This window comes from Hydra viridissima, unplaced genomic scaffold, assembly GCF_058129835.1.
Source record: "Hydra viridissima isolate aposymbiotic clone 2 unplaced genomic scaffold, HvirCarnegie_v1 scaffold_3, whole genome shotgun sequence".
Classification (NCBI taxonomy): domain Eukaryota; kingdom Metazoa; phylum Cnidaria; class Hydrozoa; order Anthoathecata; family Hydridae; genus Hydra; species Hydra viridissima.
The window spans coordinates 1691014-1718518 of NW_028324302.1; the positions used below are offsets into that span (position 1 = coordinate 1691014).

The 27505-nt window shown below is 28.2% G+C and overlaps 1 protein-coding gene and 1 pseudogene across 3 annotated transcripts in view; both read right to left on the bottom strand.

The window, feature by feature from the left end:
- LOC149890552 (polycystin-1-like protein 2) overlaps positions 1-17617 on the bottom strand; it is a 51544-nt gene extending 33927 nt beyond the window's left edge. Inside the window, exons 1-4 of one of the 2 annotated variants that reach the window (XM_090082677.1) lie at positions 17435-17556; positions 3716-3806; positions 2492-2789; positions 427-596 (exon numbers count right to left, since the gene is read on the bottom strand). In XM_090082677.1, coding sequence (XP_089938803.1) covers positions 427-596; positions 2492-2789; positions 3716-3806; positions 17435-17458 — 583 coding nt within the window. In that variant the 5' untranslated portion in view covers positions 17459-17556. Of the gene's footprint in view, positions 1-426; positions 597-2491; positions 2790-3715; positions 3807-17434 lie in introns of both variants that reach the window. The other variant, XM_090082678.1, reaches the window with a different exon arrangement.
- LOC149890553 (uncharacterized) lies at positions 7658-10025 on the bottom strand (annotated as a pseudogene). Its single transcript, XR_016451019.1, has 3 exons — positions 9097-10025; positions 8704-8957; positions 7658-8615 (listed from the first exon to the last, which is right to left on the bottom strand). The product of XR_016451019.1 is annotated as an uncharacterized LOC149890553 (transcript).
- Positions 17618-27505: the final 9888 nt, after the last annotated feature.

Sequence of the window (27505 nt, forward strand, 5' to 3'; positions counted from 1 at the left end):
AATGATTATCAATCAAATAATAATTTTCAAAATATCATTTAAAAATGCATTATTCATTTAAAATTGTGTTTTTATGAAAAATGTTTTAAAACTATAAATGTGCACTACTGCCAACAAATAAAATGGCAATCTAAAACAGTAACTAAAAATAAATATTGGCTGAATTTTAACATTTTACTTGAGAACTGTATGAAATGACTTGTACTTTTTGAAATATTCTTATTAACACAAAATAAAGGAATTGAATATCGAATATTTAAAAGATTGAATAAATGATTGTTTATTGTTTACAAGTAATTGGTCTGAAATTTTATTTATGTCATAACAATTACATAACTTGTTACATTTAGTTCTTTTAACAAAACAACATTCATTTACCAATATAATCTACTTCACAAACTGAAATTAAATAACTTTTAAAATTACCTAATCTAATTGAATTGAACCAATTTTGAGAAGATAATGTTGATGATAAAATATTTAAAAGATCCACCACACCAACAGAAAGGACAGAGAGACCATTTACAACAGTAAGAACTTCTATGTAATATTTCTGAGTTGATCTCAAGTTGATGCTTGAAGAGGTTTGCAAAAACCTATCAGTGAAAAAAACATAGCTACAAACAACAACTTATAAGATGATTTATACATTGAAGATGAAAATGTGGTGCAGAGCCTATACTATATAAAAGGGTGACATTTAATGGGTCAGTTATTTTAATGAGTGGGTCAGTATTTTAAATAAATGGTTACATGATAATTACCTGTCAGTTAATTTAGTTATCAGTTTTTATTTAAGTGGTCAGTAAACTAACCAAGTGGTCAGTTATTTAACTAAAATAATTTGTATTTAAAATAAAATGATTTACATTTTAAATTAATATACAATGATTTACAGCTTAAGTAAAATGATATTTAACTAAATTAATGCATTAATTACTTTGACTCAAATAATTAAGTAGAATTTAGAAATAAGATTGCTGTTTCTATCTGAGCACTGAACAAAGAAAGTTTGAAAATTTTTAGCAGAATGCAAATCCTCTAGTAAAGAATAAAATGACACAATAGAAAGCAAGCCTCATTGAAATCAAAGAAACAGAAATGAAAAAGTGAGAAGATAAGATGTGATATATACCTGAACAAGTAAGATGCAATTGAAGGCAAACTGCTTTAAGGTTATCAGACAGCTAGGTCTCAGACAGTTAGGTCTCTTACAGTTATGTCATCAAACTTTTAGGCATAAGAGCCTAAGATCTACAAAGATTTAGGTTCATTGCAGCTAAGGCTATGTTGAACAAAAGCTATCAAGATAAAATTATTTAGATATTGGAACATTGTAAAAAAAAAGATCTTTAAAAAAACTTAGGGTTTGTTTTTGAAAAAATGGAAAACACTAGAACAAGAATTTTCTAGGTACAGCATAATGGTAAATTTCTCATTAAACTTTTGCACCAAGTACTAATAACGATGAAAACACTTTAAAGGAAAGGCATTCATTTTCAATATTTAAAGAGGTTTCATTAGTGGTAGTTGCAAAAAGGTTAAATGAATAAACAAAAAGCATGAAAAAATACAGCCAAGTACCAACAACTACACTAAAATTTTGGACAAATGGTTATCAGTGGGCCAAAACCAATAAATCAATCTTATGCAAGCAAATAGGTGAAAAAACTGAATATTATTTACCTGCAAATGATGAAATAAAAAACTACTCAGACAGAAATAGATTGCATCAAACAAATGGAAGACTTTTTATCAACTCAAAAAAAAAATTTAAACTGGACCCTTACAATAAAAACCAATAAAGATAATCGGTCACATAATATATATAGTTATCTAGATTTTTTGGGGGTTTAGGTTAACACAAAATTTAGGGGAAAATCAAGCAACATTTAAGAGGAAGCAGATTTTCATTAAAATTTCAAAATTGCCACAACTTTTTAAATTTATCCATAGTCAGAAAAAAAACTTGAAAATTCCAGGGTAAATCTACTATCTTAATTTCAATCTATCATTAATTGGAAAAGCAATTTGAAGAGAATTCTTATAAATAGATAATTACCTAACCTGTACCTAAACTGTTTTGAGAAGATATATTTTATCCAAAGGGAGCATAATTTTCTCGGAAATGAGCTGCATTATGTTTGCCTTTGAAATAAATGCATTATGTTTGCCTTTGCTGCTACAAATTATTGAAAAAAAGTTGAATAATAAATCAGCAAGAAGTCGTTTGGAATACAATTTTACAATGTTATATATAGAGACAGCAAATGATATATTAACTTATTCTGCTCTGTCAAAATTTAAAGCTCTAGATGCTTTCATGTTAATTTTGTGGAAAACTCTAGTTTAAAAAAGTTCCAGATTTTATAACACCATATCATCCAACTTTTTTTAATTTGTTCTTTCTAAAAAAGATATCCTACAAGAAAAAAAAAATCTACCATCAGATAAAAATGCCAACAAGTAAGTAAGTACAATAAAAAATTACCCTAATGCAGAACTACTTAATATCAATGTCTTGTTGCCAGGAGAACTGTCAGTACTTAAATAAAGCTCACATTGTAGACTGCATGAAATAGAGAACTTGTAACTTTTTGATTCTTTAGGTTGAAACCATCCACGGATTCTTTCACCATAATTAGAATTAATATTTAATGATGTCTCAATCCCATTAATAAATCCATAAGAGTCAGGAAATGTTGGAAACTTTGGATTTGATTTGAGTCCATTTAACCCTGTATACTTGTAATTGCCATAGTAGAGTTCAAAAAATAAACCAACTGTGTCTGTATGGAAAAACAAAGTTGGATTAGTGTAAAAATGTATTCCATAAAAATGCTTTTCAGAAAAAACTAGCTTAAAATATCATAGCTCTAATTTAATATTTAAGCTAATCAATTATCTATCATAAAGTACATGCAATAGCATACATATTAGCACAACGTTAAAAGCATTTTTTTAAAAAGCTCAGAAAATAAGAGAAACTAAATGTAAAAAGAAAATAAATAAAAATTGGAAATCCATATTAGAAGATCAACTCAACATTCTCAAACAAATTTCATATATATAATTTAAGTTTAAGTAGAAGAAAGCGTAAAGCAAATGTGGTGGAAATGGAAACACAAATTGAAAAAGCTTGTGAAAAATGAACCATTTTCAACTAAATAAAAACTTGAAGGGTATTAGTAGAGCAATTTAAAAATGGAGTTTACAGTGGCGGTTTCAAATTCAACTACTATCTTCTTAAACTGAAGATTGATAAGGAACCAGCCATATTGATCAATAACACTTCAGTAATATTATATCTAAAGTATATAACAACAATCTACTTAATACTATAAATTAGACTGCAATTCAAGTTTAAGTTGTCTTATTGCCTTTGCCCAGTAACTTTAATTTTTGCCAACTTTTATCTTAATAAACAGGTGAGATCTTTAGATAAGTCAATGAGCTGAATGAGTCTGCCTCATTGACCACAGAGGCAATAATTTCCTTAAAAAATACATTTTTTTATGTCACATATAAAATTATTACGACTGTTAAATTAAACATTATTGCACTATAGTAAATATTTAATTGCTTAAAATCAATCTAATGACATTCACATACAATTACATACTACAAAAATACATTTTATGTATAACATATATATTATATGGTTATTAATCATATATTTTACTTTATGCATAGCTACAAAAATTAATAAACTTACAATAGTCTTGTTTTGTTAGATTGTTGTTTGAGTCAATGACTCCTTGAAACAACACAGTAGTTACACAATTTAGTGCAGCTGCTAAGATAATCTGAAAAAAATGTTTTATGAGTAGCTTACTCAAACTGAACAATTAAAATAAATATTCAAAAGCAGTCTATGAAAAGTTTTTATACAATTTTTGGCCCCAAAGTAAATCATTTTCGTATTTAAATAAAAGCTAAAAAATTTAAAAATCGAAAAAAAAAAATTGCAACAGGAGCGCATGCTAAAGTTTATTTTGATATTTCAAACTATGACATTTAGACATGTGTCATAATTTTAAAAATTTTAATTTCTGCTCACAGTGCTTTTTATAACATTTTATGGCTATATCAACCACCTTAGTAACGACTATTTTTGATGTATTTCAGGATTGAAACTTGATTTAGCCAACAAGTTTTCACCTTAAGGCTTCTTTTTTTTAAAAAAAAAAACACATTTTTTCTTTATTCAGTCTTTAAGCTGTACACTGAAGCCCCTAAAACTGTTCAAAATTCAGAGCTTTTAAATAAAGGTTATGTTATTGATTTTCCTTCAGTTGAAAAAACCAGAATTAATTTCAATCTATAAAACTATCATTACTTTAAATGGTCTCTGAAAAAAGATATAATAAATTACGATCAAGGAAAAGAAAAAGGTTTGCTACAAAAACTTTAAATGCCAATACATCAACAATAGTAAACAATGAAGTGAGTCAAAATAAATCAGCTTCTGGAAAAAAATTAAATGTCTTATTTTCTAAAAGTGACCCTCCGATTGTCACACCTGGATGCAATTTTTTTTATTGACAGTGATCTTTTTTTATCTCTTATAAATATAGTTGGACGATGCCTTGCTTGTATTGCAGCAATAAACATTGATCATCTCTTATCAAAGAACATGGGTCTTGCCCAGTTTTTTAATGTTTCATACACTGAATGTGATTGGAAAATAAAATTTTGTTCTTCAAAAGAATGCAGTAGATTACATTTGCTGTTATTGCATACAAAGTTGGTGCCCAAAGATTGCTCCTAGTTTTTAAAAAACTAGGCGTAGAAAATGGGTATTTTACTATGGAAGGTTTAAGAAAATCTGATATTCAGCGTGTCAAGCAATCTGAAAAAAAGTCAACCAGCTCAGTAAAACAAAAAAGATAAAAACTTCTTGTAATCAGAAAAAAAGTTTTAATTATAAAAATGAACTTGAGGAAGGAGAGACATATGCCAGCGGAGCATTTTAGTTTTTTTTTTTGAGTTTTAATGATTTATTTGATTTTTTTGAATAGGTTTTTCTTGACTTTAATTTTATACGATATTTGTGGTTTCTCAATAATGATAAGTTTTGATTGGACAAAGCTAATGAGTTGAAATTTTTTATAGCGTTACCTAGCTCTATTTAGAGTGTTCTGAGCGAAGCACTTTTTAAAGTTTTATAAAAACAAGGCTAGCAATACAACTTTTACTTAAAAATATTTTTCTTTTTTATGAAAATGAAAGTTTGACAGAGGAACTTACACGTTTGAAAAATAATAATTTTTTTCTGGCTCGCTAAGAACATAGTATTACTAATAAAGATTGCAATTTTAAAATTTCAAGAGATTCTGATTATTTTTCACTAAGTTATCGTTGTTGGAAAAAACATTTAAAAATAGATCAAAAATCTGTTTATGACGTGCAATTAATGACGTCATCATTAAATTTTTATGCAGTTAGTGTTGTTTTTTTTTTAATAGTATATACAATTAAAATAACACAATTCTAAATATTTTAATTTTTTGAAAAAAAAGTGTTTTTCCCCTGTTACCACCTTGAAGCAATGCCTGCATTTCAAGATTCTCTTCTTCCCTCGGGCGCAGTTTAGTTAAAATGTTTTATTTAGGTCTCGAAAACCTGAAAGGTTTTTCCATTTCTGTTAAATACTGTATTTTTACTGAACGCTATTTTTAAAAATTTTATTTGAAAAGATCTGCTTCATAAGTATGCATAGCTATATTCAAAATTAACTAAATATCCGTTAATATCTTGGCTCTCCTACATTTAAACAGTTTCGCAGGGGAATAAAAAACATATTCTTTACTTAACTACAAATTAAGTAATGTAAGGTGGGAATTTTTTTGTAAAACAAAAAAATAGATATAGAGTCAACTGCAAGCCCAACATGTTTTTTAAAAATATGTAGTTATTATTATTCGTAGATTAAATCTTCTGCAAACGAAAGGGTTCGAACTGGAGAGGATGAGAATGAAACAATAAAAAAAAGAAGCGGTGTTAAAGTCCTGAAGAGAAAGCAAACCAGGACTTTTAGATGAAACCAAGGACATTGATCCTAGGTTACAATTCTGTTTTAAAATTTGCTATGATGAAACCAGGAAGTAATCTTTACAAATAGAAAAAACAAAGGTGTGGGTTGCGATCTTTAATAGAATTGTCAACTCTCCTCTTCTTTCTAAGTTTCTTGTCCAGTATTTTTAGGAGAAGCAAATAATTGTTTAAATTGATGATTTTGCATGAAATAGCGCTAATACAATAGTTGGAGCAGTAGGTGACATAAAAAATTCAATTTAGGCTTTAGGAGTGATTGGGAATGGAATCTTTGACTTCTACTCGGGTGATTTAAGGCATGCCTGGCTCTAACGAATATTCGGCTGCACCATTAAAAATTTCTTTTGAGCATAATTTTCTGTGGCAAATAATTCACTAAAATGAACGTTACCAGGCAAAAGTTGTTAAAAATTAAAATACTAATTTTTTACGGCGTAATGATCTCTAAGCACAAATTTTTCAGTAATGTTCAGTAGGGTACAGCGAGAATTTTTTTTTCTTCTAAAAGCTTAAGAAAAGGTGTATTCTTATGTAAAATCAAATTTTAAATAGGGTTTCCTTAAAAAAATCTTTGATCGGAAAAAGTTTTGATACCCAAATTTTCACTTTTAGAAATTGCAAAATTTAGTAAAATCTTATTTGTCACATTTGTCCTTTATTATGTTTTACATGTCCTTCTTTTTCATTGCGATGAAATATTAAATGCAAATAATGTTTCTAGACCAATTGCAAGTTTTTTTGATACTTGTTTCAAAGTCATTATCTTGCATGAATCCTACCAGCAATGCAGATTCTGGACATTTCAGGGGAGAGGGTCTTCAATTTTCAATGAGGTTTCAATGATTAACAAATTTGCTTATAACAGTTGTTTTTTTTGTTTCATTAGAAACAAAGGTGGTGCCAGTGATGCGGTTTCCCCAAAAAACAGGAGGTCTATCCCATCTTACTCAAATAATATTTTGATAACACTACTATAACACTATTAAAAAAACAATAAATAAAACAACATATCTTTCAAATCTATTGACATTGAAAATTTATTAAAATTTCTTTCTTTGTTTTAAAAACAGGTAGCAACTCTCTATGTTGAGCTCTAGCTCTAATATATCCATCTCTTGCATCTGGCCCAACTACTAACATGGATGCTACTATCACTTGTTTTACAGCACGCTCGGTACTTTGAGTATGAATTTTAACAGAAGGAGTTATTAGAGGTGTCAATCTTAGCAATACCAACTTATCTTTAGTGAGCGAACAAGTAAAAACAGGTTCTTGTACTACACCATTTTCCCATTTGACTAGCTCTTGAAGAGTAGTTGCTTCAAAGTTCAGTTTAGGTATTTTTCTTGGTCTGATTCGCATGTCTCCAAGGATATTATTACCCCTTTGTTCCAAAATTCGGTCAACTGCAAAGTTGCGGTCTTCTGCACTATTACTAGATAATAAAGAGGTTAATAAACTTTCATGGTTCGCATACCAAGCGCCTAACTGGATGTAGGGAGTCACAATTTCTCTTACTATAACAGGTTGATTTCTAAGAATTCTCAATTGAGACAGAATGTGATTGGAAGCATCTTCAAGTCTGTCTTTAACTTTAATGTCAAAAAAAAATTTAAAGTAAAATTATACAAAATAATACAAGTAACTCAAGATTTTTCAAATTCTGATCAGTTAAGTCATGTTTCCTTGTCCACATAAAGACTATTCTCATGCCAGTAGTGAGCCATCTGGCATGACTTAAGGGGCCACATTGAATTTCTCTAAGATTAGGTGGCAATACACCGATCTTAACTGCTTTACATAACTTGTAGGTTTGTTTTTGATCTGTTGACATATTTTTTAGTATTGTTTCTGGAATGTCAACAAAGCTCTCTCCCTCTGGAAGAGCTTTAAATTGAGGATTGTACTCCATTTTATTAACATCAGCAAGACATTTTCCCACAGGACCTACAAAGCCAGTACTACATGATGTTAGTCCATCAATTCCTTCTATTAGGTGACGCAAAAATAACTCATTTGAATGAAGCATGCATATGGCCCAGTGGCATTTGTGACCTAACATCTTTTCAAGATGTGTTATAGCACCACCTTTCCAGCCAGTGTTAATTGAAGTACTATCAGCTCCAAGTACTAAACATGATTCAGTAAGATTATATTGTTGCAGCAAATTATAAACACCTTCAGCAATCTTTTTAGCTGGCTTATCTGAATGAGTATGTGCATTTGGAGTAAAATGACCAAGATATCGACCACCAGGTTCTATAGTCACAGTAATGTGTTGCTCTTTGATAATAATAGGATGTAGTTGTCCATTTGAATCATTTATCATCGCTCTTGTTGAATCTTTTCTTCCAAAGTAAATGCCAATATTATCTGCTTTTGGAAGATTAAAATTGTCATTATTCTTTGCTATTACAATGATTTTTTTTCTTGCTCTCGTCAACTTAGAAGGATCACAAGCAAGGTAAGAGTATTCAGGGGTGAGAAATCCTGCTTTAATTAAATCTTGCAGATAACTTGTAGCAATTGCTGCAGTTGCGGCAGGTGAAATCCCAAACCTATAAAATAAAACTAGTTTATATTTATTTTTATTAATTCAGCATCCGAACTTTTGCTGCTCAACAAAATAATAATCTATATGATTACCTTATACCAGCCATTGCTGTGTTTTTTATTGATATAGTGTTTTTTCTTGACTTCTTTTCTAAAAATCGTGTTACAAGGAAAGCATAGACACCTAATTTATCCTTTAGAAGCCTTTCAACCAACAATTTAATTTCATTGTCTTGTTTTAAAGTAAAGTTACAATTAACTGGATTATAGTTGTCATTGAGAGAAATATCAGGAGAAATATTTTTTTGATATTCTTCATATAATTCTATATCTTGTTTTTCTGTGACCTAAAACCAAACTTTTACAAATATTATTTTTGTTTTATATGTGTGTGTGTGTGTGTGTGTGTGTGTGTGTGTGTGTGTGTGTGTGTATAATTTGCTATATAAACAAAGAAAATATTTACTATTATGAAATTATATTTACCTCAAAGGATGCTTGATCATCTTGTAGTTTTTTCATTCTTTTCTCATAAGCTTTTTCGTCACTGATTTTTCTCTTATATTTTTTTCTAAGTTTCATTGTCTCAATCTTATCAGCATGTCCCATTTGCATGTCAGACTTTTCACCTGTCTTATTTCTTTGACTGTATAACCACCTGAGCTCCATAGTTGGAATTTTTTTAGAAAAAATACAGGTGCAATTTATATGTGCTTTACTTTTACAATTTTTGGGGGAAGAACACCCAGACATATCATGTTCACACAGAAGAATCTTATGAGGACATGTTATGAGGTCCATTAGCTTATCTAACTTCAATATAAGTTCTTCTTTTACTTTTGCCTTAGTTCTTCCCCATGCAACGTTTTCTACTTTCTTCCAAAGGGTTTTAATTCTATAATAAAGTGATTTCTCACCAATAATAACTGGCTGTTGAATCTTAACATTTGCTTTTCTCCATTGAGCAAGAACAAATGGAATCAGATCGCTAACAAGATCTTTGTTAGAATATTTATTATGGTGTAGATTGCATGTCATGCTTTTTTGTTCTTTTAGTAAAATCCCTTTTTGAATAACTGCTCTGTTTGTAGGCAGCTCACTAGGAATAAAATCTTTTCCAGGTCCAATAAAATCTGAAAATGCAGTGGTGGATGATCTAGTCTTAACTTTCGACATTTATAAATATCTCGATTAAATAGCTAATAATGAATAAAATAGTAACAAACTTCGATCTTGTATAAAGCTTTTATACAGCGGAGAGCCAAGTAAAAATATCTTTTAAAATTAATTCGGCGCTGCGCTTATTAGGAGAGTTTATTACATAAAAACGGATTTTGTTTTTTTCATTTTAATAATCTGTAGATATGAAAATTTGGGTATCAAGACGTTTTCTGATCAAAAAGTGGTCCATAACAGACCTACCTTGAAATTTAATTTTACATAGGAATACACCTTTTCTTAAGCTTGAATTTTATTTTTTTCAAAAACATATAAATCTCACTGTACCCTAATGTTCAGTCTAGTACACTTTGATATTTGTTATTATTCACTTGTACAACTTGAAATTTTTCACTAATGTTTAGTCTAGTACAATTCGACATTTGTTATCATCCACTTGTACAACTTGTGATTTTTGGTACGATTAGAAAATCCGACGTTTTTTATGAACTTCCAGCGTTGCCTCTAACACGACTAAAAGGAGCGAATATCGTTAACTACACTTTGAGCTATAAAGCAGGGCTGTGGAGTCGGTAAACCGCTTTTCCGACTCCGACTCTGACTCCAACTCCTTGATTTTATCATGAACCAACTTCGACTGTAGTAAAATGTTAATATTGGCTATTTCATCACCATTTATTAGAAAACAATTTCTGAACAAATAACTTTTCTGAACTCTTGTTATGCAATAAACTCTTATGCAGTATCTAATAAAATTGTTAATTTGTCAAAATCATGTTTTAAACATAGTGAGTTGGACGGAAAGAATTTATTCTTCTTTAAGTTCATATTTTGAAGAATCTTTTCCACCAAGACCTTCTTTTACTGCTAATGTCAAGGTAACTACTTCATTTTTTTCAAAAATAAATTGGACATTGATTGCAAAATAGTTCACTCTGTTAAGAAGCACAAAGCGTCCATTGAGAGATTCTTTAAGTTCTTCTTTTTGCTTAACACCTTCTTCAATCTCTAGTTTTCTAATGCTCTCTCTCTCTCTCTCTCTCCAGAGAAACAAAGTTATATGAATACTTAAATTCTTTCTAATGCAAAGTTAATTAAATACTTACAGCCGTTCTGTTTTGCGATGCTGCTCTTTTGTGCTTGGTGGTGCATGCCTAGCTTTCTACACAGAATATGTAGTACAGTGTCAGACACTTTGAGTCGGGGTTGAGGCATCATAAAGTTATCTAGTTTTAAAATAGCCTATTGCTTATCACTGTTTTAAAGGCCTTAAACATACAAGTCAAACTCCTTGCCCTCCAGTTGTTGCAAACTACAATTCCCATTATGTCTGGATATCCTACAGCTTTCAGAGGGTCCTGGGACTAATAGTTTTGTAACAACTGGAGGGCTTGAGTTTGGCACTTGTACTTTAGACTGACAGAACTTAAAATATTTTAATGAGTAACATCTATAAAATCCATTAAAATATATGAAACTTTGAAAGATTTTTTTTAAGCTGGAGTCAGAGTCGGAAAAATTGTTCTGACTCCGACTCCAGCTCCGACTACTGGCAAAATAAGCTCCGACTCCGACTCCACGACTCCAACTCCACAGCCCTGCTATATAGTCGATTAGCGCATTCATGGTTTTTTTTTTTTTTTTTGCCGTTTGAAAAAATTTGATCATACTTACATTTTTACTTGACAACATAAGGTTGTGACCAAATAACAAATGTTGAAAAGTTAATAAAGAGGTAATAACTATGGGAAATGAGTCTCTTCTGCCTTTGGTAAAAAAAAAAAATCATTGTATAATGATCAGTAAATAAAAATATCAGTAACAAGCAAACAATCTTGTACAACCAATCTTTTAGAATTACTTGTTGACCTCTGTTTAAGAGATTTAAACTGGCCAATGAAAGTTTAGATTTTTAAATATTTTGTAGCCGTTTCAAGCAAAAAAAAATCGTTTTCTACTTTTAAAGTTTTAGATGAAAAAATGTTGAACCAGTTGTCTTGATACTATGTTTATCTTTTTGTTATTAATCTTTTTTTACTGATAACTGATCACTTTAAATAATTAATTGTGTTAAATCTCACGAAAAGGTTTTGTAAAATTTCATTCTTTCATTCAGCTTCTCCATCGTTAATTTTTAAAAAAATACTTTGGAAAACTTTTGGAAGTTGACAAAGGCTGACATATGCAAGCTTATGTAAAACACATGGTGGATCAGAATGATGGCAGGGCTGGTAAACCTAATTTTAATGCAGTTTAAAGACATTATTTAACTGTAATTTATTTTAGAAAGAAAATATTTTTTAACTTATGTTTATCTATAAGTTTTTATTTCCTAAGCTCAAGTAAGTTATTATTTCCTGATTTGTTAGAGTCAAAGGTCAGGATATCGCCTTTGCTTGGGGTAGCGAAAAGTAAAAAAGTTAAATTATCAGGATAAATATACACCAAGGTCAACCTTCAGCCTTTTTATATTATCGGCGAGTGACTAATGCCCCTGAGAAGTCAGAAGAATAATTCCTATTTCTATCGCGCAAAGTTCGAAATTAAAAAAAAATAAAAAATAAAAACTAAACCAAGTTGAAGAGATTTCAAACATTTAAAATCAAACCAAAGCACATAGCTAAACTGTTTGAGTGTTTTTAGATGAAAGCTGAAGTTTTAGAAGGCCTTAAAGAAATCAATCATTCTTAAAATAAGAAAAGCTATGAAGATTTTTGATGCCAGTTTCTTCACATTCATATCGAAGAAAGATACTTTTACAGAAAATCTAGTGGATTGTCCAATTTTTTCCATAAGAAGAGTTTGGTCGGTGAAGCAATAAAGGATTTTCTGAGCAGTATTCTTAAAAATACATGGGATATTTTGGAACCTCAAATAAAGGTAAATATAGACATATACATTTAATAAAAATAATAATTTATTTTTGTTAAATATAAATGTTTATATTTACCTGTATATTTTTATCTATTATTGGCTGTTTCTGTAAAAACAATGTCGGCCTTTGAAAACTGTATACTTAAAGTCAAACTCTTAATACGATCAATCCCGCGAGCTGAAAACACGTCACACGCGTTTAATCAAAAATAAAACGAAAAAGAAAAAAGAAATTTCCTCGTATTGGCCTTAAATCACCCGACTGTGCGTGAATTAGCTATCATTAAGGCAAGTAATCTTTGATTTACATGGTCTAAGAACTGATGTCGATGTAGTTGCAGGATCTGTTGGATAATTGATAACACATGACTTGAATAATTCTGTCTTCAGATTCAAAGGTTTTGATAAGGAAAAAGTTCGTTATTGGACCGGAATAAACCGGAATAAAAGATTTCTCAGCAATTACATTTTATCAACGCATATATCTGGGCAATTCGTTGGGTATTTAGAAGCCTAGGGCCAGTAGCCACAGTTGGTATTAAGTTAAACCTAACTTAACTAAATAAAATTACATGCAATGTTACAAATTTAATAAAAAATTGAAGCTTTCGGGTGAAAATTTATCATACTCAAGAACATTAGCTTTAGCGTTATTGCAGTTTTTCTTTGTTTGAACGTAGTACTAAAACCTTATTTTAACAAAATCTAGCGCGAATTTGCTTTTGCTTTTTGTGTGCAACTTAGCTTAGTTGAAACAGAGATTTTTGGTGATGGTATTGCTTTTTTTTTTTTTTTTTAACAAGAATAATTTTTCACTTTCACATAAATAAAATCAGCAAGTAAATTCTCATTAGAAATATATAGTTATTAAAACGTAAACAAGCAGTTTTTTTAACTCCTACGCTGTACAGGTAAACATATGGTAAACATTCAGTATGTGTGGTAAACATCTCAATTGTTGGAAAAGTTAAAGAACTGTAAAGAGTCGTTCATAGGCAGCTTTTTAAACTTAGGTTTTTCTAAACTGTTTTTATTGATCCGCCGCCAATGTGTCGAGCCAAAGTAGATTTTATTTTTCTTTTTAGCCGTAAGAGTTTTTATTTTACATTACGTATGAAATATTAAAAATATGTTAAGCTCAATTTAAACATGAATATCACTTCTGTAATAAAGCAGTTTGAAAAAGTTAATTAAGCGCTGTTTTTAAATAGCATTATTGACATTCTCGTTTTATCATGGCAAACTGTCTTTAAATCGAAGTCACTCGTTGAAACCGTATAACAATATGTTAAAATCTAACATTAAATCTGATTGGTTGATTGAGTAGTTTTAGACGGCAAGTTAAAAATGATTTCTGTGTCATTGTTGATTATATATGTTATGAAAAAAAACTCTTTATCGATTTTTCTCTTTTAAGAAGAAATGATAGTCGTAGAGTTAACATGACTATTGCTTGAGTAAAATCAAGTAATTTTGTTTTTAAAAAGATTTTTTCCACGAAAACATATTGGAGTAAAGAGAGGCAGCGTTTAACCTTTAATGTTTGCCACTGAAGGAGTTTTCTTTTTCTGACTTCGTAGTGAGATTTAGGTTATTTGACATATAAGACAAAAATTTTTTATTATTAAGTTCTTGAAAGTAAAGTAAATAAAACAATGGGCTGCACTTTAAAGGAAGATGTTGGACTTCAGCGTTACCCTTCCCGCACTTTGAGGTTATTACAGTAACGCAAGAGAAAAAAAAAGGTTTTTCCAGAGATTTAAAACCAGCCTTCACTAGCGATATCGTAGCTCAGGCTTTGAAACGCTGTTGAAAAATAGTTTTATGGAATGTACAACAAGCATCGAATTGCTGTTTAAAAATAATCCTAAAAAAAATTAAGAATAGGTTGCTGGAAGTTTCTAAATATCTTTATCAAGTTCAACTTCAGATCTAAGTGCAACTTAATACTAGCAAAACAAGCCAGAAGCAAGCACCAGTTTCTTAAGAACAGAATCACCTTATGTTGCTTTGATTATAAAGTAACTGTACCCCGTATTCCTTTTTCAATTCCTTTTAAACTGTGAAACTGCAAAAAAGATAGGATGCTCGATGTGAAAATTCAAATTTATGACAGTTTAACTAAAATGTTTTTCAGTAGGTAGAAAAAGTTAAAAAAAATAATCTATGACCTATTAAAAAAAATCGATATGAGTTTATGTAAAGAAAATATATCATGCAACTGATCTTAATAATGTTGATGACGGTAATAATTATGCCGCTCGTGTTCCTAATTCAACAAATCAAGAAAATCCATTAATTGATGCTACTGTTTATATTGCTGTAAAAATGGCTTAAGAAATCGTAAGTTTTGCAAAAATAGCTTGAAAATGTTTAAGATATATTTGGAATATGGAGTTTTTCAGTATGTGATAGGGATCTTTGCTTATGTCTTTTCTGTTTCTCAAATAGTTAAAAGGAAGTGTTAGTAAAAAAGCTACAGAAAGATGATATTTTAGACTACAAAGAGCATAAATGGTGGTTTTTGAAAGCACAAATGGTTGTCCAAAACAAAATCAAATTTAAAATTAATATCAGAAATTAAATAAACACGTCACACCACGTGATGACTTGAATGATATGTTTAGCTTTCTTTTTTTTTTTTTTTTGCATCTTAACTTCAGCTAGTATGAGTTTATTTGAACAAAAGGATTAAAAATGATCTTTGCTTTTTTTTTTAATAAAGTTTCTTTTTTACAAATTTTTTAAGTATTAAATAATATTTAAATATTGAATTTAAATAAATAGATTCCTTTATTGAAAAATCGCAATGGCCTAATTTTATATGTAGAGCAATTGCGTTTGATAAACTCACAGCGTTTGCTGCGTACGGTGAGGGCGAATATTTTAAGTTAGCGCGGCAGTAGTGTGAATTTCTTTATACTGATAATACGAGGAAGGAGACTTTTTGAGTGTGAAAGTGGAAAAGATTTTGTTGAGATCTTGAGGAATGAGTTTGGTTTAAATGTGATGTGGGTGTGGTCAGTGCATAACTCATCTATGGTTTCTATAACGGTAGATATTTTAAGGCTTCCAACACTTTAGGCTTACGTAAGGTAAAAAACAAAATCTTAATACAATTAATACAATAAAATAACATCTCAATCAAAATATAAGTGAAATGCTAATGATCTTCTCGTTTTATGTAATAGATAATCTCAAATATTCAACTCGCTTGTGTATTCTTTTGGTACTTTTAAATACAGATAATAATATGCAATCATTTAAAAACTTTCTCATACCATTTTGAATTGAGGCCAAAGTGTCTTTCTATATTAAAACTATTCTCACATTTAAATCTTCTCTTTCTCTTTAAAAAATATCCTTTTAGATCTGTACCTTTTTTTACCAAAAATCTCATTAATAAACTTTTCCTAAATAATTCTTTTAGATTTTCTCATAAAATTTTCTCCAAAAATTCATTTGATTTTCTAATAAATTGTTTTTCTAAATAAATTCTTAAAAAAAATTCTACAGTTTTTCAACCTTTCTTTTTCTATCAATCTGCAGATTTTTCTTAAAGCAGGTGTTGTCCTAACATAGGCATATACTTTATCTTCAAGTACGTTTAGTGTTTTTGTTTCGACCGTTCAGTCAGGTTTTACCGGTCATCTTTTGATTACTCTTTATCTCTGGTCCTGAGTTGTTTGTAAAAAATATATAAGAGTTGCAGAATTTTTGCAAACCTTTCTAATTGAACTATTATCATTTTATCAGCGCAGTTACAAATACATTTTCTTGTCATTTTTGCAAAAACTGCAATAAACTTCAGTGTTGTTATTTATTCAGTGTTGTTATTTATTGCTCATGAAATTGTACATGTGTGTGCACGTAGTACTTCGGTGGTTTCCCACTTTTCTTCGATCGAATATGTTATTTGTTTGAGTCAGGTAATGTTTAATAATTATGTTTACAAATTCCTTCATTTCCCCTCCTCAAAATATTCCTTTTTACTGAATGCATAAAGAGAATACGTCCTTATAAGTTGCATAATCTTTAGTTAATTGAACGAATACTTTCTTATCAGTGTTCTCAATCACATACACATTTATAATATCATAGTTATATAAGTTAACCATTTCAAAAGTATATGCTGCGCTCGCATTTCTGTCCAGTTCCTTTCTAAGATTATCAAAATAAACTACTAATCGCTACTTATACTTAAAAATGCCTTCAAGATTCCCATTTTATATGGGATTCCACTATGAAGAAAAGGTTTTCCACATTTCAAGTTCCTATGTACACTTCCAACTTAACATGTTTTCTGAACTCTCTTTATATAATTGATTGTTTCAGAAGTTCTTGATATTAAAACCCAATAATCAGACTTGGACAATTTTTCTAGTAAATTCCCACTAGTTTTAAGTGTTTTCCAAAAGTTAAGTGAAATGAGTATGACAAATGGGTCCTTAGATTATCAGGAGGAAATGATAATTTCCTAAAAAACCATTTCCTCAAAGAAATTAAGATTCTAAAAAATTTAGTAGGCGGTGAATTGAAATCGTTGTATTTATTTTGTTGATGATATGTTTTTTTCCGGGTGAATTATTTCCTAGGGATTTTTTTCCCTTGCGGCATTATTTTTTCTGGTGGATTAATTGCTGGTGCAGTAACTAAATATCAAGATTAACAAGTAGGAGAATGAAACAGTTGGTTCCTAAATTAAGTGCTGTTTTTAGTTACCCTATTTAAAATCTAATTTAATAGTTAGTAATAGAAAATTTTTTATTACCAGTATTTCAAAAGCCAGTTTCATCTTTAAGTAGGTCTTTTCCAAAATGAATAGCAATGCGTTTCACACACAACTTAACAATTAAAACGCTTTTATATGTAGGCGTAAAATAACACCCCGGCACACACTTTTTATGGCAATTAATGCTTTGTAACTGACCATTGTTAATATTTTACATCACTTAATATGTGGTACTTTTTTTAGATGCAAAACACCTCTTCTTAACCACATTTCAATATTTTCTCATTTAATTTTTGAACACCCTGCGTACGGGGTATTATTTACTCACATTTCAATCAAATAATGAAAAAAGAAACTTCATCATTCATGCATCAATTTTTTATTAGAACAATAAATTGTATATTGTGGGAGCTTCTAACGATGTGGTTGGGGGGAGAATTACACATATATAAATACTCTCAAAGCAATTAACTTGAAGGCCTATAGGTGTTTAGTTTAAAAAATCATTAAAGTAAGGCGAGTTAAATAAGAGCTGAGGAGAAGGAATTTCCCTGTAATCCCGGTACATTTTGTTCGAGTTCACCAAACACGAGCACAAGCGTTGTTTAAAATAAGCATAAAGTTCTAGCGCACATAATAGTCACACTGATTTTGATTAGGAATGTACTTCCTAAATATTCCTTTTTTAAAATCTTATATCTCTGATAAAACTCTGAGATATTTGGTGTAGCCTCTACACTAACATCGGATGTCAAATCTAACTGATATCTTTCTATTGAATCAATTTGATGCGTTATAGTATAACTGTAAAAAGCGGCAATCAAACTGAAAATAAATAAATTTAATTAGGGAAAAACAGTGAAACACAAAGCATACCAAACTGCAGTAAAGTTACGGTGTCTTTTCTTTGCAGCACGACAACGACTGTTTGGTAAACGGTGGTATTATGAATCCATCGAGGAATAGGCAAATTTGATGACTCGCGAATTGGAGAATTCATCGTAAATTCTTTACATAAACATTTACATCTTTTTTTTGTTATTTAAGAAACTATACGTTTTGTTATTTATTTGATTAGTGCTCTCAGTGATCATTCGATTGAAATCAACACAAACAATACAAACGAACTGATGTAGTACTCAAAAGAAAAGAAGGTGTTAAGTCAGTCATCGAATGCAAGACGTCATTACTGTTGAACTTACTTCTTTTGCAGAGCTATAAATATCAGAGCATTAGCTTAGGTGGTTTTTAGGAGGAAAATTTTAATATCAAATAGTTAAGTGAGAATAGTTTAGGATTATGGGTATTAAATGTTTTTCTTAATGAAAGGCAAATATGTGACATAAAGAATGTTATTGTAATGTCTGTTGTTCCTCAAAGTGTAAAATTGTTCACGAATGACATTTATTGACATATTTCCCTTTTTACGTTTTTGCATTCCAATTTTAAAGCTGTTATTTTAATTTACCATCAAGAAAGATATTAAAATAAAACTAAACTTCTTGCATAAATCTTAAAGTATTTTAAAATATTAAAGGTGACCGAACATTTTCAAAAGTGATGATCGACAAGATGGCGATAGACAAGTTGACGATTGAAAAGTTTTATTAAAAGAAAAATTTTGTGGGTGGAACGTTTTTTTTTTATTTACCAATTAATTTGTTGGAAAACTCTTAGTTATCATAAATTTCTTTAAACATTTTTTTTTTTTAATATTTGGAAGTACTTTAGCAAATAATAAATGCATCGCCATCGTAAAGATAGCGCTTTCAAGCTTAAGTTTTTTAAACATTTTTAGTCGGTAATTGGGAAGCGCCTCTTCATACTTATTTAAAATGTTTCTGTTTTTATAGAATGAGCTTTCGTTGTTTTTCAAGTCTTTTAATTATTGAGTTTGCATGTGTTATTCACTATAAATATATCTTGCTTTGCAAAGTCAAAACGTCGAAGTAAAAGTATCGTTTTCAGTTTCAGGCTGTAAGTCAATTGTTGGACGGGTGTTGATATTTATAATCTCTATATCTTCTTATTTAGTTTTTGAACCATACCTTTTACAGGTTATTATTGCGGGGTAATATTTACTCACATTTGAATTAAATAATGAAAATTGAAACTTAATTATTAGAGCATAAATTTTTTATTTAAACCGTAAATTATTTATGAGATTGTGGGAGCTTCTTACGATGTGGTTGGGATGGGTACGAAACATATTTACTTCCACTCACACTAATGAGAATACCTCAGATTCTAGCATCTGAAGTACAAAGTTAGATAAACTTCAGCTTTGAAAAAATGTCGTACAGTGATTCTTTGTATGCAAGAATGAGCTAAAAAATAGTCTCGATCATTTTGTTATTACAAATCCTTGCTATTTCTTACTTTAACCAAAAATTTTTTATCTTTCCTTTTTTTTACTCTCTTTTTACTCTCTTTTTAATTTAGCCTCTGTGTCATTTGACTTTGGCCTGTGTTTTTAGTACATTATTTACATTACAATTATGCCGTATTACTACATCAATATTAAGTTAAAATCATACTTTGACACGTAGGATAATGTCAAAGTTTACTCGATCATGTTCTTTTGCCATCATTCTCTTTTTTTCTTAAACCTGATTTTATCACGAGCTGGAATTCTCTTTATTTCTAACAGCATTTTGATTTTTTTATGGCTAAGGTAGTGCATACTCTACCTTTTGTTATCTTATAAAAAAAAAGTTCCTCATGAATTATTTTTGAATGAAAACATGCAATACACTGAATTAATTGCGCTTTAATAAAAAAAAAAATTAAAGAAATCGTAAATAACATTATTTACTACTTAACATAAAGAACAATTGTAGTTAGAAGATTTTTATCTTCAAGGGAAGAAATTTTTTTTCGCATCAAATAAAAAGGTAGGCTGCTATGAGACAAACTTGCACTAAATAAACTTGCAATAAATTTTCGTTAAAAACTTAATTTTTCGCATCTGATGCAAATATACATCGTTACTAGTAAAAAAGCAATTATTTAGTAATTACATATATATAGCTAAAATTACATATATGTAAACTAAAATATAACTAAAAAAGATCAAGTCCGAGGAAAATCAATCTTTACTGATAAGGGTTGTTTTTAAACAAAAATTATAATTATTTTACAAAAATAGTTGCAGGGGCACAAAAACTCTATCAAAAGATATCTAAAAGTATAATAAATTTTAAAGAGAGAAACGTTATGAAAGAGAGAACTGCCCTCTGAAGAGCAATAAAAATCATTTATGGGATTTTCTCATCAAATAAGATCTCATCTTAAGTGTCTTAGGAGAAGAAATTTCGACGAGGATAACACTAAATTAGTAGTAACTAAATGTTGTGACAAAGTTAAAATGTTGTGACAAAGTTAAACATTAATTTTTTTAAACTTAAATATAACATTGACAAAAATAAAATCTTACTCAAATTTTTTAAAAAACTAAAGAATGTATTATGTACATCAATATTATTTAAAGAGCCGATGAGATGTTTGATATTAATGCCTGAATCACATAAGATTTTTCGAATAAAATGTCAAACTTAAAAGAATGTAAAATTAAGAAAAATAAACCAAAAAGAAGTTGAAGTTTTGAATTTGGATTTTATATTTTACTTCAAAATTTTTATATGTATCCGACATTGTAAAATTATCCTTTCAAACACCGATAACAAAATCTGAAACTGTATTTATTAACAATTCAGTATCGTGGTTCTGTTTTTAAGAATTACCTTCTGGACATAAGGTAAACATTTGTATGAATGAAAATGAGGTAAAATTGGGCTACTCCTTTCCCATCATCCTTATTTGTTTGGCTGCCCTTGACAATAACTTATTTGATATTTTTCTAAGATAATTCTTTATTTACGTTCAGCTTTCCCTTTTTTGTTGTAGCTTTATATTCTCCTTTTTTTTTTATTGTGGCAGTATTACTTTTATTGTTTTTATATCTTGATATTGAAACTCAATTTTCAAATTTTTGAAAAACATTAAAATGGTTGGTTGTAAAACGCTTAAGCATTCAATTTTTTATCAATGCTAATTATTTATTATTTATAGCATTTTTTCAAAAATATCGATTTCAGAAAAACAAGCCGACTTTTTTACTTAATGAATTTATTTAACATTAACAAAGTAATACATCTAAACTAACTACCATGATGGCCAGAGCGAGAAGAATAGTTGTTTTAGCAATTTTATGATAAAGTATAAATGGAGTCGTTTCAAAATATACAAAACTTAAAAAATATATCAAGCATGTTTTAAAATTCAAATAGGTAACATTGGTTAAAAAAAAATAATTTTTGTGAGTATATACAGTACGAAAAATAAAATACTATACCAATTAAATAGTAAGAGAAAAGCTTCTAAATCATATTGTAATAAGCATAAATTAACCAAAAAATTAAAAGCAAATTAAATAAGTAAAATTATAATGGAGTTTTTGTTGATCATTTTAAAAATAGAAGTGCTTATTTCAAAGTATCAAAAGAATTTAATATAATAAAATGAAATAAAAGGCTTTATTCTTATACTTATAACCCTCTGTGTAAACAGTTTGTAGAAATTATTAAAGACTAAATAGTTAAATAAGACATCTGTGTAAACACAACATGAAATCACAGTTTTGAACCTAGAAAAGTGTCAATCAGTTTTGCTTACTGGCCAAATTTAGGAACGTCATTAAAAAATATTTAAGCATGATCTACTGCATTTAATATCATGCTATATGTTTTAAGTAAATATATTTCAGCTGAGAACCTCCTTATATTAAAACCATTATTCATTACTTTGCACACCACTGCACCTTTTTTTTTGATTACAAGAGTTCAAATGAAAAGATTTATCCACATTTTCTTACAATTTAATTTGACGGATATTATAATCTAAATGACCAGCTTTCTTTTTAGCATGTGGTAGCCAACGCTACTAATTTTCTATCGATGCACAAAACGAGTGACATTATACTATTAACAAAATTTTTCTATTTCAAACATAAAAGACATACAAACATTTACATACATACATAACATAAAAGACAGATTATTTTCATGATACAAACATATGTGAAAAAAAGTTATGAGAATTTTATTTTCCTTTTTTTGATAATCTAATTGGTATTTCGTTTTCTCTAGAGTTAAGAGTACTATAAGAAACGCTTCAACAAATCGAAATTCTTTCAATATTCTTTTCTAACTGAAATCATGTTTGTATTTGAATATTAATTGATTACTAGCAATCTTAAATTTCTTGTTTTGCCTAGAAGAAGAAGTTTTTCCCTCCAGGTTAAATGCAGACATTATTCTTAACACTAGTGACTACAATACAAATACCAAAAATTTGTCCTCATTTGAAATCTGTCAATAATGCTATTTTTTTTTTTCTTATATCTGAAAATAAACAAAGATTTTAGAACGACATGATAAAGTACATGAATAATTAATTAATAGACCACAAAGTATTCTTGATTTTGAAGATTTTATAGACAACTGAAAACTTTGCTTTTTTTAAGCTGGTGTTCCTATTATTTTGTCCAACCCTTGTATCTCTGCTCTTTTTTTTAGCTCAGTGTTAAACACCGTAAGCACGGTTAAAAAAGATATCAATAAGAAGACCTTTAAAAAAAATAACAATATGAAGAACAACAAAACACTGATTAAGAAAGAAGATGAAGAATGGCCTTCTTTCTCGTTTTATTTGTAAACGCAGAAAACAAGGCATTTAAGCCTCTATTGTTCCAAATCATTAAATCAGGATCAGAACTTTCTGTTAACAAATAAAAAACAATTTTTGAGAAAAACATTCAAAAAAAAGTTTTTACAAAAAAACTGAAATTCTATTTGGAAACAAAAAAAAGTAGGAGTTGACTTATTGTTTTGCTAAATATGCTCCCTAATGTTGTTCATTACGTTTGTAACAAGTTAATTGATTTGAATATTTCCATTTTTGATACATTAACAGGTATTCTAGATTAAACTAAGAAAAAGTGGTTTTGGGATGGCAAAAAAAAGTTACAAGCGACATTTGAAAGGTGTATAACGAAAAAAAAACAACGTGAAATTGGTTGATGTGAAGTTACATTAAAATGCAACAAACTAGTGTTTAAATTTTGATTTCTCAGATTCCTTGATCTCCCTCAATCGTATTACAGGCCGAGCGTTGAAGCCATGAAAGGGGCTATAGATTTACTTAAAAAGATTTGCATCGATTGATGGACCATAAGCAAGTGAAAACGGGGCCAGGGAAACAAACCTCCTTTTTCTATCAACTTCTAAAAGTAGACTGCGAATATTTTATAATCCATCGGCAATAAGAAATTTTCAGAATTTTTTAAGAGTAGTAGAAACATAGAGCTTTTAGAGAAATGAGAATCTGTATAATTTTTTTTTTTTCAAACGGTCTAACAAAGATAACATTTCCCCTTTACTTGCATCCATTTAAGTTAACGTTATTTTTTTCAGATTTACGCACAAAAATATATTACAAATACTGTTCATAAAATGATGATTAGAAAAGTAACTGAAGAGTTTACTTAATAAAAGAGAAGTCCTTAATTAACTCAAAATCTGGCAGAAAAAATACAAATAACATTGCCTTTTGCTTTATTAGCCTAATAATTAGTAGGTGATTTCATTAACCTGATCAAAGATAAATTTGCGTAAAATATTGAGGGTGAAGAGCCTTTTTTTATAAAAAATGCGATATGACAAGTTAATTATTTAGATGGAAAAATAAATTAATTTATGCAAATGAAAGCAAGGTAAAGTAAACTATAACCATAAAACTAAATAATTGCAAAATGCATTCAATTGCTAATTTCCAATGTCATAAAAGATTTTCCAATGTCATAAAATTATTAGCAAAAGTTAAACTAAATAAGTTATGTTAGTAAAGTACAGATCTGGAAGAAACTTTCATCAAAAGAAAATAACATTTGTTGTCTGAAATGTTGTTGTTGTTTTTTTTGCAACAATATACAACTATGCATTGTGAAAGGGAAGTATGATATTACATTTTCCTATCAATATTTGTATGAGTTTTTATTTACCACCGTTAATACTTTCTGTAAATAACAAAAATATGTTTTGAAAATGTTTTGAGTTTTTCACGTTTGAATACGATAAAAAAAACACAAACTTTCTTAAAAACTCTCCTTAAAATTCTCTCTCGAAAAAATTTTAATTATTTTTTCCATAGTTTTTCTTTATAATTTCCAACTTTTTATCGAATTCTTAATATTGTTTTAAAACTAATTAAACTTTTATGAGCGTCTTCTAACTTATTTATAAATTTGAAACACAATATATCCTCAATAGTTATTAAAATAAATAATAAAATTATTAAAACTCTTAATATTAGTAATATTGATTCTAACAATTAAAGAATAAGTATAATCTTATTAATCTATTAATATGCGGAATGAAACTTTTTAATGAATTATTTTGCCTCAAATTAAATGTTTATTGTTAAAAGTTTCATAGAAATCCTTAAGAGTTTTCATTTTCTTTTTTTGTTTGAAGTTAAATTATCATTATAAACGTCATAAAGCTTTTTCTTCATTTTCTTTCTTTTTTTTTTTATTGTTCAGTTACTTAAATCTTTGTGACGAAGATTCAACCGTTTGGTATTTTTTTTTTCATTTACTAATAACTATTATTTACTTGTCTCTCATTTAACACAGATTAGAACCAGTTAATTAGTATCAAAACTAGAACGAAAAAGGCATGTTATGATAAACAAAAAGGAATTGATCATTAGAACTTTCAAAGTCGTATTATCTGCTGAAATGCTCATATTTAAATAAAGACACAGTGTTCTTACTGACGAATGTTATAATTTTTCAAATCTAAAATTAATTTTATTTATGAATTTTTAAAAGCAATAATTTCTTTAACGAATAATATTTGCAGTGGATGAATAGTTGTTATACTCTTCAGATCTTCAAATCAGTTGGAAATTTTAAACTTTAAAAACTTTATTTATGATTTATGTTAAACAAATGGTTCGTATTAAATGAACGTCATAATAATGATAATAGCAATAATAATACTAATAATAATAATAATAATAATAATAATAATAATAATAATAATAATAATAATAATAATAATAATAATAATAATAATAATAATAATAATAATAATAATAATAATAATAATAATAATAATAATAATAATAATAATAATAATAATAATAATAATAATAATAATAATAATAATAATAATAATAATAATAATAATAATAATAATAATAATAATAATAATAATAATAATAATAATAATAATAATAATAATAATAATAATAATAATAATAATAATAATAATAATAATAATAATAATAATAATAATAATAATAATAATAATAATAATAATAATAATAATAATAATAATAATAATAATAATAATAATAATAATAATAATAATAATAATAATAATAATAATAATAATAATAATAATAATAATAATAATGATAACAATAATAATAATTACAATAGTAATAATAACACTAATAATAATAAAAATAATAATAGTTATGATAATAACAATAGTAATAATAACAATAATAATAATAATAACAATAATGATTTCTCCCAAAAAGTTGTCTTTTTGGCAGAATGTCAGTTTGCTGCCTGGAGGTATTTTCAACTCTGAGCACAAATATACAAACAATAAAAGCAGCTGTTAAATATTTTTTTATAAACAAGCTGGACCGAAAGTTTTAGTTTCAATTGATCTTCATGTTAATTTCAAACATATTGGTAACGGGTTCAAAGCTTTTCCTCAATTTTAATTGAATTGAAAATTTTGGTTCATTGAATAGTTTTTTTGATTGGTTATTTTGAAAAGGATTGAAAACTCTAAAAAAAAAAAAAGAATTATAGAGTCCTTTGGTAATTATATCAATTTTTATACTTAAAAAAAAGAAAATTCTCTCCAAAACTAAAGCTCAATCATTTTTAATCATGAATTTTGAAGTTTTAAATTTTTAACTTGAATCGTGTGGCGATTTTATCCATATTTATATTTGCAGACGAAGGCGTATTTCTGTTCGCTTCTCATTTTTGATGACTAATTACATCTATTATCCTTTTCTCAATACTTCAAAAATTATTTTTCTACTTTTATAAAGATAATTTTAAAGCACAATCATTTTATAATAGAAAAAGAACAAATTTAAGAATGATAATTAAAATGTACGCATTAAAATATATTCGCTTGACCTTCCGAATCTTTAAAACACGCCAAAAAATTTTGTTTAAATGCAATACATTCAAGTTTACCTCCATATGTCTCATTAATAATAAATTTCATTTATACACTCTTCAATAGCATTATTGGATTGAAAGTCTTTAGCGTAAAAGTGTTTAGTCCGTAGCCAAAGCAATGTCTTGAATCTCTATAAGTTCATTTAAACTGATTTCAAAATCAGCATAAAAATGTTTTTAAGATGGACGAATTTAAGATCTGTAAAAAGCACGTTTCTGTGGATTTTAGGCTTGCAGCAAAAAATGAACTTGATGGATTTCAGTTTAGTTTTTCTAATATTGCGGTTATATTGAAAGGTGAATCGAAAGAACTGTATACCACAATTAATGCAAGATCTTTATGAAGTTAGTGCTCGTAAAAATCGCGAAAGTTCAGTTAGAAATCCTTTTTTGGAAACAACCGTATACTGCCTATTTGCCTAAAGCAAATTCGCAAAATCATTAAACATTTGCCTCAGTTTTCTGAATGATAATAAGAATTTAACTTTGATTTCAACTAAACAATATCCATTAAGTTGAGCTTAATATTGGCCTATATTTGCTCAGTATATTTATTCAATAACTGATTAATGTTTTATGCTAATTTTTTGCAATAATTTAAATTTATTCTACCAAAGGAACAATCTCTCGTGGTTTATTTTATTAAAATGATAACTAATTCCGTATCTTGATCTGAAGCATCAACGTGATATTTTAGATAACATAGAATCAAGAGGATGGCGATTTAGCTTAAATAAATAATATCTTAGATTTAGACACTTTTTTATTTCATTTATTCCTTTCGGTAATCTATTTTTAAATTAGACAACATTCGAACTCAAGACTCCAACTTT